This window comes from Semicossyphus pulcher, unplaced genomic scaffold (assembly GCF_022749685.1).
Source record: "Semicossyphus pulcher isolate SPU_LCO1_2020_fin unplaced genomic scaffold, fSemPul1.0.p SCAF_1, whole genome shotgun sequence".
NCBI lineage: Eukaryota > Metazoa > Chordata > Actinopteri > Labriformes > Labridae > Semicossyphus > Semicossyphus pulcher.
This window is the reverse complement of record NW_027211603.1, coordinates 3826023-3841689: the sequence shown is the minus strand read 5'-3', so window position 1 is coordinate 3841689 and position 15667 is coordinate 3826023. Positions and strand designations below refer to the sequence as shown.

Sequence of the window (15667 nt, the reverse complement as noted above, 5' to 3'; positions counted from 1 at the left end):
TCTGATAAACCAACTGCATGCAATCTGCCCAGCACCAAACAGCTCATTAACACTGTGGAGCATTTAGTTGCTCAAGAGACGGATGATTTCTTCAAAAGTTGTCGGAGAAAGAGGAGTGAATGTTGAACAACACAACGCCAGAGGAATGCTAATGTGACTCCCAATCTGTTCACCCTGTCAACTTTAACAGGGGAACGAATGTTAGTGGTGTCTGTACACCTTGTTGCACTGCTCTCAAATGGCCGAAAAGACATCATAATGATATATATAGTTATAGATATAATCAGCAACGCTTAAGATATTTAAGTTGTTCATCAATTTAAAAAACATTTCTTGTAAGTCACCGTGACATGATTGGTATTGGAAGCTTTGAGAGTTGAACATGTTTATTAAATAAAATATAAGAGACAACAAGAAATAAAAAATAAAAGGAAACCTAAACAACAATTTTTACTGCAAAATTAAACACAAAGAAAACAGTACTTGTTGAAAAAGTAGTCGGATGAAGTATGAACGTACTTATTCTTACCACTTATCTATAACTATGGAAAAGTATAAAGCACCCAAGTTTTGGTCCTGTGGGTTGGAAGAAGGTTTGCTCACACAACATGCAGATACTGACCCCTGGTGGGCCATCAGTGCTGGAGAAGTTAAGGAGAAGGGCTGCACAAGAAGATCTTAGATTTGACATAATCACAGTCTGCCTTGATCACTATGAACCTTTAATCCCAGGTGATCATGTCAGTCATCAAACCTAAAGTTAGTACAAACAGCTTTACATTTTGTAATAGCAGTATGTAGTAATGTCTGTTTAATTACTTTTCTTAATGTGTGAGTTGCAGCTAATTGTAGAATAAGAAAGTGTGTACCATGGAAAGTTCAGGTGCTTTAAAAAGAGGTAATATTAATGTTTCTAAATATGGACATGCCCCTTAAAGGTCTCTGACGTGTGGCCCTCTAGTAAAAGTAATTGCTTAGATGATCTTGGTGCTTCTGAACTGAAACATCCTGCTTTACAGATTGTAGTGTCACCTTCTGGACAACCAGGCTCATTACAGGCGTGGAGGAAGATGTGGACAGTCTTTTTATGCCTATTACATATTATATGCACTACTGCATTTGTAGTTTGTAGTGGTTGTAGAGCTTGTTGTGGTGTTTTAATTTAAGCTTTTTGGGGGGCATGGCCGCATCAAAACATTGCACAAGCCAGTACAAATATAGAAAAACTGACTTGCCTTTCTGTTAAACTTGAGTGTTTTTGGAGAACTGTGTGGAAGTGAAACCTCAGTTAATCTTAAATATGTGTCCTTATGTGAATTAAATACTCGTGTGTTGAAAAAATTAATCTTAGATATCTGACCTTTCCCATTTGCAATTGCAGAAACTTGGGGTAAAGTGTCAATAATTGTATCATATTTTACTTTTTATTCTTACTCAGACATACCATCATATATAATATTTTAAGTCAAACTACCTGTGTGTGTCTATTATAATCAAATTAAACAATTTCAATAAGGAAAACAAGTTGTGAGGAATTAAACCCAGAGTAAACGCTGTCCGGTGTTACAATTGAAGCAAAAGTGTGTGTTGCTTATAGCAGTGTGAGCTACAGTCGTAAAACAGCTTAAAAAACAGCATTAAACAACCTTACCGTTATTTATTCGCCCAAATAAAACAAACTTATTTAACCGGAAATGAATCCTTCTTCGTCTCCAAAAAAAAGTAGTCCTCACAGGAAGCTGTGCTGCACTGCCACCATAGATGTATTACGGCTGTGACTACTGTTTAAAAGGCGCAAAGAAGAAGTGATTTCCGGTCATTTCTGTGTTGAGGATAGCAAACATTAACAATCAGCGCTAGCGGGGAATGTAACGTTAGTCAGACTTACACTCAATCAGCAGTTTGAAGTTAAAAATCTGCATTTCTCTGACGACGGTCTATGGTGGACACACCACGTCAGGGGGGGCTGCAAGCTAACGTTAGCTCACCTTGTTTGTAGGCACTGTTTGTGTCTAGGTTAGGGTTTCTCTATCTGTCATCGTTCCTGAGGTTTTTTAACGGGAGCCGAAACATCTGCAGGAGTCTCCTCCTCCTCTCCTAAAGAAACTGGCCCGGTAATTAAACCGGTAAAAACAATAAATGAAGCAACTTCACGTTGAAAATCATTTTCTCTCCAACGCCCTTAAGCAGAAACAAGTGGGAGATGTGTTATAAAAACCTGTTAGAGTTATTTATTCCTAGATTTATGTATTTATATTCTAAACTGTGACTGACTGTCAAACTAGGTATTTAAAGAAAGCTCACTGTCATTCATTCTCTGTTTATAATTGTTTATGTTTTACAAAAGATTTGACCTGAGCAAGGCAATACAGAAATGTTATTTATGTATTTTTTAAGTATAGCTTTGGTATTAAATTATGTGTCAACTGCTTTGCAAATTCAGGTATTGCAAAGATAAATTTAATAACATCTCTGGTTACAAATTGTGCCTTACAGTATTTTTTAAAATGTGTTTATTTTCTTAAATATATATGTAATTGTAGTATTTTCTTGTGGGTAGATCCCTGCGCAGAACCACGAAGGATTATGATTGTTGTAGTTTATGAGTGTTCCTTTAGTTGACTTTAGTGATAATCTCGAAGATTTTCGTGTAAATAAATGTCTGTTAAGTCTCTATCTATCGCTTAATGAGGTAACACAATGGTGATTGAGCGTATGGCCCACTGATGAAAGCCTTTGCATTTGCAGTATTACAGACTGATTGTCTGGTTGCGACTTTTGCGTTTTCCATCACCCAGCAGTGGTTGGTCTGCCAGAGAGGGTAGGCGGAGCTAAGTAGCTGCTTTCCCACTCTCTGCAAGTGTTGCCAGTAAACAGTAATCTACTATGGCTGAACAAACAAAGAAAACATGGATGACTACAGATACAACTTCAACAAGAAGTGAAAATCCAAAGAAAAAGAAACAAACTCGACGCTCAGATGAAGCAAACAGTCTGAAAAGGAAAGCGACCGTCAGCCAGGAAAATCAAGAGTTACAACCGGAGCCAACCGTGGACGTCACACATGCAGCACTGTCTGGATATCTGGGAAGTGTGCTCCCGCAGTTACAGTTTATCGCCATAGGTGCCGCCAAAGAGAACAAAACTGAGAACTTCGAGATTACCACTTTAAAGATAAATATAAAAATATAATGGTCATAATGTCTCACACTCTTATTTGCTTTTCATCCATTTCGCTCCTCAAGCCATGACGAAGCCTAAGATGAGAAGCTGCCCCAACTGTGGAGCGAGCAACCCTGCCAGCCGGAGGACGTGCGTGAGCTGCTATGTTTGCCTCCTGAAAAGCAAGGAGTTTAAAGAAAAAGAGAAGGCAGTGAGGACAGGCAAGTGGGGGCAGAACACCTTAAAGTACAGAAACGGTGCCAGAGTTGTGGCCTCGGCTCGCATAATGGTAAGGTTTTAATTATTGATTAGTTAAAAGTTAATTTTTGTTTTAACTCTATTTATTGTTTGTTGAGTTTTGGGTGGGTGTTTGTTTTCAGACAATGTGCATATTCACTAACTTTAGTCTATATTATTGACTCAGTGATGAGTGTGCTCATTGATCTAGGGCAAAGGTTGTTTAAGGCTCCCTGAAACAATGAATTTAATCATTTTCTGCGGCTTCAATAAAACTGTTCTGCGTCCTAACCCATTCTTTGCTGGATATGAAATTGTTTTGTGTTGCATTTTGAGAGAAAATCGCATATTTTGAATGTTGTTTGAAGCCTGATTAATGATGTAAAAGTTCAGAAACCTTTGTGCTCCAAATCTGGTTTATTAGTTTTGTACATCTTATTGTGTTTATTTCAGGTGAGCAAGCTCGCTGCCTTGGGCTACAACCCTATTTTGTTTATCGGGAAGAAGAAGAAGAACACAGTGACGGCTGAGACGATCACCTACATGTGTCCTGAAGGAGACGGGCCCATGAAGCCCTTTTTAGAGCCGATGAGCAGGGCCTACGAGTACATTCTTAATGGTAAGGCAAAGTCTCTTGTTATTGATTCGTGCTGTTAGTGTGCTGACTGATACGCTGACGTGTGTTATTTCAGAAGCTCTCAGGCTATCGGAAGAATCTGCGCCCCCTCTCTCCCCTCCTTCTTCAGGTCTTCTCCCCCCTCCGGAGTGTAACACCTCTCCCTCCTATCCGTCCTGTGTTCCTCACCCCTCTAGCTCTCCCTCCCACTCCTCTTCTCCTACTCACCTTCCATACTCTTCCACCTTTCCCTCCCCACCGTCCCCTTCTCCTCCTCATCTTCCACACCTTTCCACGTCTTCCTCCCAAACGTCTTTTCCTCCTCATTCTCCCCACCCTTCGACCTACCTCTCCCCGTCTTCTTCTCGTCCCCTGATTAAATCTGAAGAGGAGAACTATCCCCTCACCCCCATGCAGGCCCCTTTTTCTCCAAGTTTCCATCTACCGCCCTCACCGTCTCCTGCTCAGCCAAACGTCAACAAAAGTAAGTTTTCATTTTCCTCCACATTTTGTGTCTAAAAAAGTCTGAAGATGGAGGAGGGTTTCTGTTGATCATTATATTCTAAATAGTAGTATTTCATCTTTTCAATTCTTGTTTTAAATGTCAGTCAGAGTCTATATTCATTATTATTTTTCTGTATAATTTATTAAGTGGATTAGTTTTTTCTTAATAAAATACTGTTAGTACTAATTGTGCCGTCATGTGAGGTTGAATTTAACCCTTTATTGTGACTTGTAACTGTCCTAAAAGGTCCTTTGCACGATATGAAAGTTGTTCCATCCACCTCTGTCACAGGTGTGCCAAAAAGGCGCTCCCTGTCCCCCAGGCCCACGTCTCAGCCGGTCAAGAAGGAGGAAGGTTTGTGTTTTGTTCGTGTTGTTAAAAACATTCTAAACAATAATAATAATAACTATTATAATTTACTTGTACAGAACCTTTCATGCAAAAAGGCCTCATGCCTAAAGTGCTTTACAAAACAAGATGAGATATGTGTGTATAGAGATATGTAATTGAATGGGAAAAAAACAGCAATAGAAAACAAACAAAACAACTAAAACAAATATGAACTGTGGAGAAAATTTTTGTCCTTTAGTATCCTGGTTTTTAATAAAAAGATATCGATATACAATATAGTTCATTTATAAAATACAATTTATTCACAGAGCAATTCACTTTACGCAGTTAAAAACAGAGCATTAAGAACCTTAAGAGCTTAACTGAAATATGACGACAGGCAAAATACAATGTGGTTGTATTGATGTCTTGCACATCAGTATAATGACAATAAAGCTTCATATTCATGAAATACAACATATTTTAAAATATAAGATCGGAACAACGCAACAGTATTACTTAGGCTTAAGTTTACTTTCTTTTGAATTTTAACTCTTCAGTTATAATTTTCCTTAGTTTTTAGAATTCCCAGAATTCTTTTGGGTCAAAGACCCTGGAGTCCCAGACTCCTTTATTTCTCAACACTTAACATAGTATAACCGGGTAATAGAGTCCCAGACTCATAAAACAGTGTTAGAAAGTTAACTCATCACTCAAACTTATTACCTTATTAGTTCCCTGAACTTTTCTCTAAATGGGTCCCAGACCTTAAATTGCTCTTTGATTATTATTTTTCCCAGACGCTGGAGTTCTATAGTACATATTATCGTAAAAATCCTGTTCAGTAATATTGTTGGTTTTTTTTTTTTTTAATTGATTCAAAGTTGTAGGTTTTGAGAAACAATCGTTACATATTGCATATTATTGATTCTTCCACCTGTGTCACAGCTTTGCCCGCACAGTGCCCTCCCTCTCCCAGGCCCACCGTCTCTACTGTGTCCACCAATACGACAGGTGAGAGAAGTCAAATGAAGAGAAAGAAGAGTAAGTTTTGTTTCTGTGTTAAATATTACTCCACAAATCAAAGGAACATCTCGCCGGTTTCTAACGTTATCTCTGTATGTCCAGAATAAGTTGTGAATATGCCTGCTGATGTTCTCTTTGTTTCTGGGACGTAGAAGAACTGCAGGTTATTTTAGCTCGGATTTTTTATCTCCGCCTTAACTTGTACAACAAACCGCATCAGGTCAATGTGCGCTTTGGTGGGCAATGTGTTACAAGGACTGTCCTTATGAGACCGATGACAACGTGTTTGAAAGCAGGTGCGCGCTGTGGATGTAGGTGAGGACAGCGGAGGAGCAGCCCCGCCTACTCCCCAAACAAAGTATCCAGAGTATATCCAAATATCCAATATGCTCCATGATCCGCCATTGCGATGTCGCAACTCTCTCTCTCTACAGCTGTGAAAGTACAGTCAGTCACTCAGTCAGTCACATACAGACCCTTGTGTTGGGCTGACCCCGGCGGTCAGCCAAAAGTCAGAGAGAATGGCATCCGACAGCAGAGTGGTGGTGGTTGTGTGCATGTAGACACAGTGAACCACGCACATTTTAAACGCTTAACAAACAGAGCCATTTGACTGATCAATCAGAATTCATATTAATAAACTTTTTTTTTTTTTTTAGGCTGCAGAAATTGTTCAAAGCAGCAGATGTTCTACTATGACAGAATTACAGACACAAGAGTGAAGGAGGTAAGATGTTGAAACTGTTTGAAACAGTGGTTGCTGAAATGGTTTAAAAAACCTGCTTTTATATCTGTGTGCGTGTGTGTGTTTGTTTGTGTGCACGTGTGTAGGAAAAAGAAGAAGTAAAGGTCAGCTGGCTGCCATGCGCCTCATGGTGAGAACTCAGCACTCTGGCTTTTTTTTAAAATGTGCTTTAAAAAAATGTGAAACAAACCTTGTTTTTGGTGCCTGTTCACAGAGAGCATCTGACGTCAATGTAGCTTCTAATTAATCTCTTTAAACAGAAATCAGTTCAGCGAACAATCTGCTCTAGATCAAACTTTTTAACTTGAGACAAATTCAGCTGACAAACGAATACATCATAAGTGATGGCTCCGACCTCCGCTCCACAAACTTGTCATGTTAAAGTAGTTTTCTTCTCCTCTTGAGGACAGACCTATTTAGCAGACGTATCTGGAGGGGAGACTTTCACTTCACTTTGATCTGAACACACGGTCGCTTCTCAAGCTGCTAACCGGATTGTAAACAATGCAGCGCATGGAGAAGGAAGTCTTGGCTGGAAGACGTTTATGCTAACCGCTGGCTAAACCAGAATGCCCAACATGTTCACTACTAGACTATAGCCGATGGGCTCAGAGATTGGATGCAAATTGACCACATGTAATGAATAATACAGGTGGAGTAATGATTCAGGATTTATACCTGGCTGTCAAACTTTAATGAAGGTACACAAAATCAGATACAAGCACAGCAGTTTTTATCAGAAGTTAGGCTTAATCATGAAAAGGATTTTATCTCTCATAAATTCAGGTACTTGGTGACTCATTTGTTGTTTTATAATATCTAATTTATTTAAAATAATGTTGTTATTGATGCATTGATCTTACCGTTGTTTGCATTGTTGGTGTTTTTCAGTGGGAAAACTTGGGACGACAGCTGGGAACCTGCAAGCAACCTCTTTTATTTTGTTAAAATTTAACAGTAAATCTTTCAGAAAAAGGTCAAAAGTTATTGAAAAGTTATGAAATTAAAAAAGAATTACAAACACGTTTCTAAGTTATTAAGAAGTTATGACCATAAAAAAGAATTACTAACAAGTCTTAAAGTTATTGAAAGGTGATGACATTAAATAAAGTGTCTGAATGATGACGTAACTTGATGTAAGATTAATGAATAATTTCACACAGTTACTATATATGTTTAATGCTGTTGTATTGCCGATTTGAAAGCATCATGAATTGTATATTACATTTAAAGTGAAGATGAAATATACACGTAACCAGCGTGCAATAAAAAGATTTGATGGAGGCCAATGTTGCTAACACGATGCATTTTAAGTTAATATATTTTAATACATTCATGGGAGTAACACGTTTACTCAGCTCCCAACACCAAGAGCTTGTCTAAGTCGGAGATGTTGACGTAAGACAAAAAGATTTGAAGAAAGAAAAGCAACTTAATTTATTGCAGCTCTGTTCTTAAGTTATTTATTTGTTTATTTACATTTGTATGATTGTTTCTTTGTATATAATTATGTTGAGCACTTTGTACATTGATTGTATATTTGAATGTTTTCTCACTAAAGATGAAAGAACATATATAACAGCCCTCAACAGTGGCAGAGAAAGAATAAATAACAGATGAAATGAGAAGAAACTAATAGTGTCATTTTTTAATATTCTCTTTGTAAGAAGTGTGTGAAATGTTTCTAAGCAGTCTTTATTTTGAAAGTCTCAAAGGACGATATTTATTATTGCTAACTTTGTGTGAGTGGATTTTAGATATTTATTGTCGCTAACTTGAACGCAGTCTGAGATTTTTCTATTGAACGAGTATGCACGTGCAAAAGTGAGACTAGAAGGATACTTAAAGAGTCATACTTTGAAGCTTAGGGTCTCTGCCCAGGCTGCAGTATGATTGGTTGGTTGTGAGAATGTGTTGATTAGTTTAATGACAACATACAGTAACTCTAAGAAGTTGTTTGGCTAACAACAATTTGATTTGATGATGAAAGTAAAAGAACCATTTGTTGCCTGTTGACACATGATAACAAGATTGTGTAATGACATGTAATGTCGAGATTATTTTGTTGATTTTTCTTCCACCAGCCTTTGCAGAGCTGGTAAAATATATGCATTCATAAGCATTTTACATCAAAAAAAAAAAAAAAACAGACCCAAACCCAGCTTTAAACGGGATTATATACAGTGTTTATTTTGTAAAATACAAACACTGCTATTATTCTCTGAGCTAAAGCTAACCAGAGTTTTTGTCTTTCCTCGTCACAAGCTGGATCCTACTTTACCCACAATTCCACTTGTTTACAGTTTGGCAGGAGATTCTGATGCGTCATGCTAGTAGTAGCTAATGTAGCATCTAGCCGCTAGCTTCAAGCAGAGATGAGGAGTGGGCAACGGTGGACTGGTAAGGCTAATATTTTTTCTACATCTACATCCACAGATTTATTTTAAAATTTTTGAACTTGAAGTCTTTAGTGCCACACAAGGCTGACTCCTGTGACATCACTTGAGTCGATGTATCAGACTTTTACATTGTTTCTCTTCCCTCTAGAGATACTTACTTTACTGTTAATAATCCCTTCTGACATAATTTATCAATACAAAGGACAATGTAAGTATGATTACTATCATAAATATTAGTATTATTAATAAAAGGAGCCAATTATTACCTGAAATAACTGTATATAAAGTGACAGTTAGCCCTCGTATGGTCGTCACTTTGAAGGTCGTTTCCCCTTTAAATAATTTTTGAAAACGTCGATGCTTTTCTGTCCACAGCGGTGAGGAGGGGATGAGGGGATGAGGAGGGAGATAACTCTGTCAGTGTGACACATATTCACAGACAGGAGGCACCGCAGAGGACACGCGTGTTTTCATCATGTAGAAACAGAAACACAGACGGACTCATCTTCAAACTTTAAGACCGGCATGTTTCCTGCGCTGCTTTGACTGCAAACACCGCCTGACTCATCCGGATTTCTGCGCAGAAATACGAATAAGAAAAACGCAGGTAAGCTTGTCACTCAGTTTAAAAGAGAGGTGAGGGATCGTCTTTCCTCCCTCATCAATGATTCATGTGCGACCCTGCGGCAGGATGTCTTTATAGGGATGAACTTTGATCTCGTAGAGTCACATTTCACTGACATTGCTGGATAATAAGAATAAATGCCGGTTTGCGTCTGTGCAGCTGAGCAGACGCTGTAAACAAACAGCAGACATGCGGCTGCGTCTCACACCAAGGACAGATGCTCCGGAGGCAGCTGCGTAGTTTTAAACTAGAAGCTTCTGGCAATGAAACAACACTCAGCTTAACTGTCTCGTCTTTAAATGAAACATGGTGTCTGTGTGCCAACGACAGTGCATCCTCAAAGCTTCAAGGTGTTAAGGTGAGCTGTGAAATTGCTTGTGCACCAGTTGTTTTTCATTTTTATTATTATTTAATTTGACGTGTCTGTTTTTCCAGACACCACAGGGCCTTTCTGTTGTCTCGGGGCTGTCCTGTCACTGCTGCAAGTCTGGGGATAAAAAATCATAAAGTCTATTTTTACTGTTAGAGTTGAATGACCTGGTGTGAGGATTATAGTCATAGTAGTGCCCAAAAACATAGATATGGAAAGATAATACATTTAATGTGAAAATACAATTAATAAATAAGAACAGGAACAACTTCAAATATAAAATAAGAAATTAAAACAAGATATAAATGTAATATATATATATATATGTTTTTTTTAATCTGCCTTAATTATTTTATTTCCATTTTCTTGATTGCTTTTGCTTCTCAAATTAGGAAGGGAAAAACAAAAACAGCACAGAAAAGAAATAAGGGGAAAAAACTAATAAATTACATTTGAAAAGACTAAAATAAATTGTTTTTAAAAAACAGGAAAAATAAACTTATTAACAAACAAAAAAAATTGCTACATATTTTTGTAAATATAAAATATAGAAATAAATGTTTAAAGGAATGACTATTTCCAACATACATATTTTCTCACTTATCTTCCGCCATCCGATCTTTGCTTTAATGCTCCAAAGTGATAAGCTGTTGTGATGTGAGCTGTGAAAGTGTCGGTAAAGTTAAAGGAGCTGAAGCAATCTCCAAACCTGTAAATAAGCTGTTTGGTTCTTGTAAACAAGACTGCACACGGCACCGAACGGCACATTGATTAATGCACAGTCAGGACTCAACCCGCCGATCGTCTGTTTAAGAAATGGTGGATACATTTTCATGCAAATATGGCAGAAATGCTGTTTTCAGCCTCTCACATATGGAGACTTCCTGCTTGTCTCTGTTAAATATAACAAATGAAATATCTTTGGACTGACAGCACTTGACATTTAGAGACATTACGTTGGACTGAGAGAAGCTGTGATGGACATTTTCACTATTTCCTGACATTTTTAAACCAAACAACTAATTGATTGATCTTAAAAATAAACCACAGTAGCTTTATAAGTATGAAAAGTTACGTTGTCCGCGGGCACCATTATCTGCCATGTCTTCTATGAAAAAGGGCTGAAGTTGAATTATTTGATTCCTTTTTTTTGTTTTAATGCTTAATTTTCTTGAAGCCAAAACCAGTGCTGGGTTCGTCTTTTATATTGCTTTTCTTGTACCTTTCTACAATACTCATTTTGCATTAAATGTACCTTGAAGTCCACTGATTGATGGACTGTGACACTGTTTTACAGGAGCAGAAAATGGCGGCTTCAGACATCCTCTTCTTCACTTTGTGGATCTTCACAGTCTTCGCCACCGGACTTGGATGCCCCGAGCTCTGCACCTGCTCGGATAAATACGGCCGCCATTTTGCTGAATGTTCCTACAAAGACTTAACTGAAGTCCCGGATGGTTTGCCTCCTAATGTTATAACTTTGAGTCTCTCCGCCAACAAGATCAGTGTGATACCATTGGGGAGCTTCGACAATGTCAGCCGGGTGACGTCGCTGTGGATGTCCCACAATGAGATCGTCTCCATCGAACAGGGGACCATCTCACCTTTGGTTCACCTCCGTAACTTTGACATCAGCCACAATAAAATCGTAGACTTTCCTTGGGAGGATCTGCAGAACCTTACGGGCTTGCAGCTGCTGAAGATGGACTACAACAACATGTTCCACCTGCCGAGGGACGCTTTCTCCAACCTCAAAGACCTAAGATCCCTCCGACTCAACGATAACAAATTCACAACCATAGCTGAAGGGACGTTTGATGGTTTGGTGTCCATGTCCCATTTACAGATTTATAGAAATCCTTTTGCATGCACCTGCTCCCTCGACTGGCTCCGAGACTGGATCTCAAAGACCACTATCTCAGTCCAAGAGCAGAATTTGATCATTTGTGCATCCCCAGAGAAACTGAAAGGGGTAGCAATCGGACAACTGCCTGAATCAAGGTGCACAAGCCCAAATGTCACGATACAATTCAACCTGAATATTCACAACACAACTCTCCACGAGGGCAGCTTGTTGGTCATGACTTGTGAATTCGTTGGAAACCCAAAGCCGCTGGTCATGTGGAGCATTCACAGCAAGAGCCAAAGGCAAGAGGTGGCTTTGTCGTTCACTGAGGATGACTCGGCAGAATCAAAGGATGACTCTTTATTGTCCAATAATCCTGTCAAAGTCTTTAACAATGGGACTCTTATCATTTTCCACTTAAGGAAGAAAGACAGCGGCAACTACAGCTGCTCTGCCACAAATGAATTTGGAAGAGCGGAGGATTCAGTGTCCGTCGAGGTGGTGGCTGCACCGAAACCTACACCCACAAAACAAATGACTACAACACCAACTAACACAAAAACACTCCCGTCTATACACCAGACGACAAGCAAAGCATCCGTTTTTGACTCTGAGCGTCTCCCTGACTTAAAGAGAAAAGACTTCATGGACATTGCTCCCACTGTGGCGCCAACTGCTGATATCAAGTCTTCCGAGGAGGCTAAAAGTTATCCATCAGCTGCTAGCAAATGCGGCTTGACGGCTAACACCAGATACATTTCTAGTCACGTCTTCAACGGGAGTTTGGACGATATCAAGCAGTACACATTTGACTTTGGTGTCATTGCATTAGGCGTGTCAGAAACTGAGGCAACAGTGCGACTCAATCCTCTGCTCATACCCAGAGATAAGAGCGTCAAAGGGGAAGACACGGCCACCTCATCTGAGAGCTTCGACGCTGAAAGTGAAGAACGTCAAGACCTTTCAGAAAAGCTCCAATCAAATGGTTTGTATCTGTGTGTCACTGCAGATCGGAAACACTCAGCCGTGCAGTGGTCGAGGATCAAAGAGGGCGTCAACACGTACCTGTTTAGCGATTTGCGCCCAGGCACCAACTACTCACTGTGTCTGACCTACCGAGGAGAGGACTGTGAGGTCCAGGTGCTGTTCACCACCAGGAGGAGGGTACCCAACCTGCTAATCATCATCTCAGTCAGCATCTGCCTCCTGACCGTGTCCACCGTGCCTCTCCTTGGTGCAACCTGCTTCCACCTGGTGTACAAATACCGCAGCAAAACCTACAAGCTGATCCTGAAGGCCAAAGACCAGTACCACATGGAGAGGAACCTCACCGTCAACTTTAACATCCATGCACCTCACACCGACTCCCAGAGGAAGATTAATGGCAGCCAGCTGGACGAGGAGGAGGGGGAGACAGAGACGGATAGCGGAGACGGCGAGAAAGAGGCCGATACAGAAGAGAGCATCATGACTGAGTCCTTCACTTTGTCTCAGTGCCGGGGGAATTTAGACAACTGTGAGGTAGGATCTGAATATAGTGATAGGCTGCCTTTGGGAGCCGAAGCAGTGAATATTATAAGCAACTACAAATATCCAGATCAGTAACTATTGACTGTACCTGACCTTACGTTATCGCAGCTTTCCTTTGCCCTAATTTATAGGGTAAAACAGGATTGTTTTCAGTTTGTGCCAATTATTTTAGCTTCACCAAAGGAGCCCAGAAATACTGCTTGGTCCCACAGTCATCTGACAAGACCGAACATAGATTTGATTGCTTTAAACCACACCCAAAGCAAGCCAACATCCATTCACTATAATGACTACCATCTGCCTGGCACGATCGAATGTCCGTGGATGTTTCCCAGACCCACGTTTTAGAGAAAGCAGGTAACCAGGCCAGGTTTCGGCCATGTTAACCTTGTTTCAAATCTTTTCTTGTAGCCGGTTATATCAGGGTTCATTTTCCTTCTTCCAAAGACGTTTCTATGTCATTCATTCATGTACACTCCCCAAAACAACACTAGACAAAGAAACTGGCTCCTTCAGTTATTACTATTACCAAAGTAGAAAACGGAGGCGCACCATATAAGTATTAAATGCCTGTGCAGCTTTATATTTTATTAGTCTGAAGAAGAGCATGCTGGCTCGAAACGTCACTACTTTGTGCTAAATAAAACCCTTTATGGGAGCTTCCTGGTGTGCAGATCTTGCTATATTTTATTTATATGCTTTATATTTTATTAACATATTATTGGTGATCTGGCCTTCGTCAGAGCACGAGCAGTGTTTAAAGGAACAGCTTTAGAATTATTTTGCAAATAGTCAAATGAGAACATCAAGACCAATCATTTCATTCCAGCAGCCTGTTACCTTAGCTTAGCTTAGCACAATGCAGGAGATAGGGAAACATAGCTAGCTTACTAACAACATGAATTTGGAGCCCCAAAACACCAAAACATACTCAGTGATAGACAATCATGTGGTACATGAATCAGGTTTTTTCAGTTTTTTAAAGTCAGACTAGTTATCTTAAAAAAAATAAACATCCAAAGAATGCCTTTCTTTCGTCATCATAAAGTCCTCGATCTGGTCATGTTCTTCGGTCTATTCACCAAATTTACACAGCGGCTGTTGAGTGGAAACTCAGATGTTAAAATGTACTGCATTGCAAGCTTGCAAATTATATGCAGCCTGAAAAATGTTGTAATTTCATTGCTTGTTGATTGTTTTGATTTAAAGGCAATGGATAGTAAAAAACCAGGCCATAAAACCACGTACGTGAACTAGCTAACATTCCGCCAGCTAACATTTCGTTAGCTAACTTACATAACCTGTTAGCTAGCTTACATAACCTGTTAGCTAGCTTACATAACTGTAACTGTTACTTTAGCTAGGAATAATGCGTATCTTTTAACAATATGAACCACTATTAGCTAGGAATTGCTTGAAATCCGATATTAGCTGTTGTTAAACAGTAGCAAAAACTTGTTTTATCTTGAATTGCAGCTTTAGGGTCCTCTGGATTTTCAATACTCATGTCTCTTCAGTTGCAGATCAATCAGAAAGTCTTCAATAATAATGATTTGTAGCATTTTCAGTGTTTAAACTACCTTTAACCTTCTGTACAGCAGTATGGCATCATAACAGAAGATAAGATTCCCACCCTGAGATTGACTTCTGAGGAGAAATGGCCGCTGTGTAAATACAGCGAGTAGTTCTACCAAAATGTCAGTATCACCTGTTAGTGCTGTTTATGGATATCCCACCTGATGGACAGTGAAACAGAAAAAGAATAAAAACCTCCTTGGCGCGGTTTTTAATCCATCCCAGTAAACATCAAAGCTTATTTGTTAAATTTGCGTGATGTGAAAATATGATGTTGATGGTATAGCTGCTAACTTTTTAAAGCAATATTCTGTTTTATTAGCGGAGTCATGTTAAAACAAATGTACTACAGCTTTTGTCACATGTGGCATGTGTTGCAAGGTGATTAGGAACTTGTCGACTAGATGTAGGCGGTAGCAAATGGGCTAACTGCAACTAAAAGATGCCAATATTCAGCTTTAAACTAAAAACAGTAAATGTGTGCTGTGAATTAGGAGTGAAATAACTTTAAAATACAGAAACTCACTTCTCTCATACGGGAATTTAAATGTTTGTGATGTTAAAAAGAGACACCCGTTGTGTCCCGCAGCTACTAAACTGTCCAGTTATACTGTGAGATTGCTTTGAAAATAATAAGTCTTAAATAAGCTCTCTGTCCTGCTGGTAAAATCTGGATAAATCATATCAGCAGGTTTACTGCA

The 15667-nt window shown here is 39.3% G+C and overlaps 2 protein-coding genes across 2 annotated transcripts; both read left to right on the top strand.

The window, feature by feature from the left end:
- The first annotated feature begins 2004 nt into the window (after positions 1–2004).
- On the top strand, positions 2005–8241 carry LOC138591770 (uncharacterized). Its single transcript, XM_069662462.1, has 9 exons — positions 2005–2114; positions 3246–3451; positions 3853–4018; positions 4092–4499; positions 4812–4874; positions 5799–5864; positions 6536–6603; positions 6708–6751; positions 7513–8241. The coding sequence occupies exons 2-9, from the start codon at positions 3248–3250 to the stop codon at positions 7574–7576; spliced, it is 1083 nt and encodes a 360-aa protein (XP_069518563.1). The 5' UTR covers positions 2005–2114; positions 3246–3247; the 3' UTR covers positions 7577–8241.
- Positions 8242–11321: 3080 nt separating this feature from the next.
- On the top strand, positions 11322–14728 carry LOC138590151 (immunoglobulin superfamily containing leucine-rich repeat protein 2-like). The gene has a single exon (XM_069660730.1). It carries the CDS (start codon positions 11322–11324, stop codon positions 13464–13466), a length of 2145 nt encoding a protein of 714 aa, XP_069516831.1. The 3' UTR covers positions 13467–14728.
- Positions 14729–15667: the final 939 nt, after the last annotated feature.

Bases quoted from the DNA above. Each gene is read 5' to 3' on its own strand.
- LOC138591770 (XM_069662462.1), top strand. From the start codon at position 3,248: ATGACGAAGCCTAAGATGAGAAGCTGCCCCAACTGTGGAGCGAGCAAC. The intron at 4,875-5,798 runs GTTTGTGTTTTG...CCTGTGTCACAG, and splicing joins GCCGGTCAAGAAGGAGGAAG to CTTTGCCCGCACAGTGCCCT. The intron at 6,604-6,707 runs GTAAGATGTTGA...GCACGTGTGTAG, and splicing joins CAGACACAAGAGTGAAGGAG to GAAAAAGAAGAAGTAAAGGT.
- LOC138590151 (XM_069660730.1), top strand. From the start codon at position 11,322: ATGGCGGCTTCAGACATCCTCTTCTTCACTTTGTGGATCTTCACAGTC.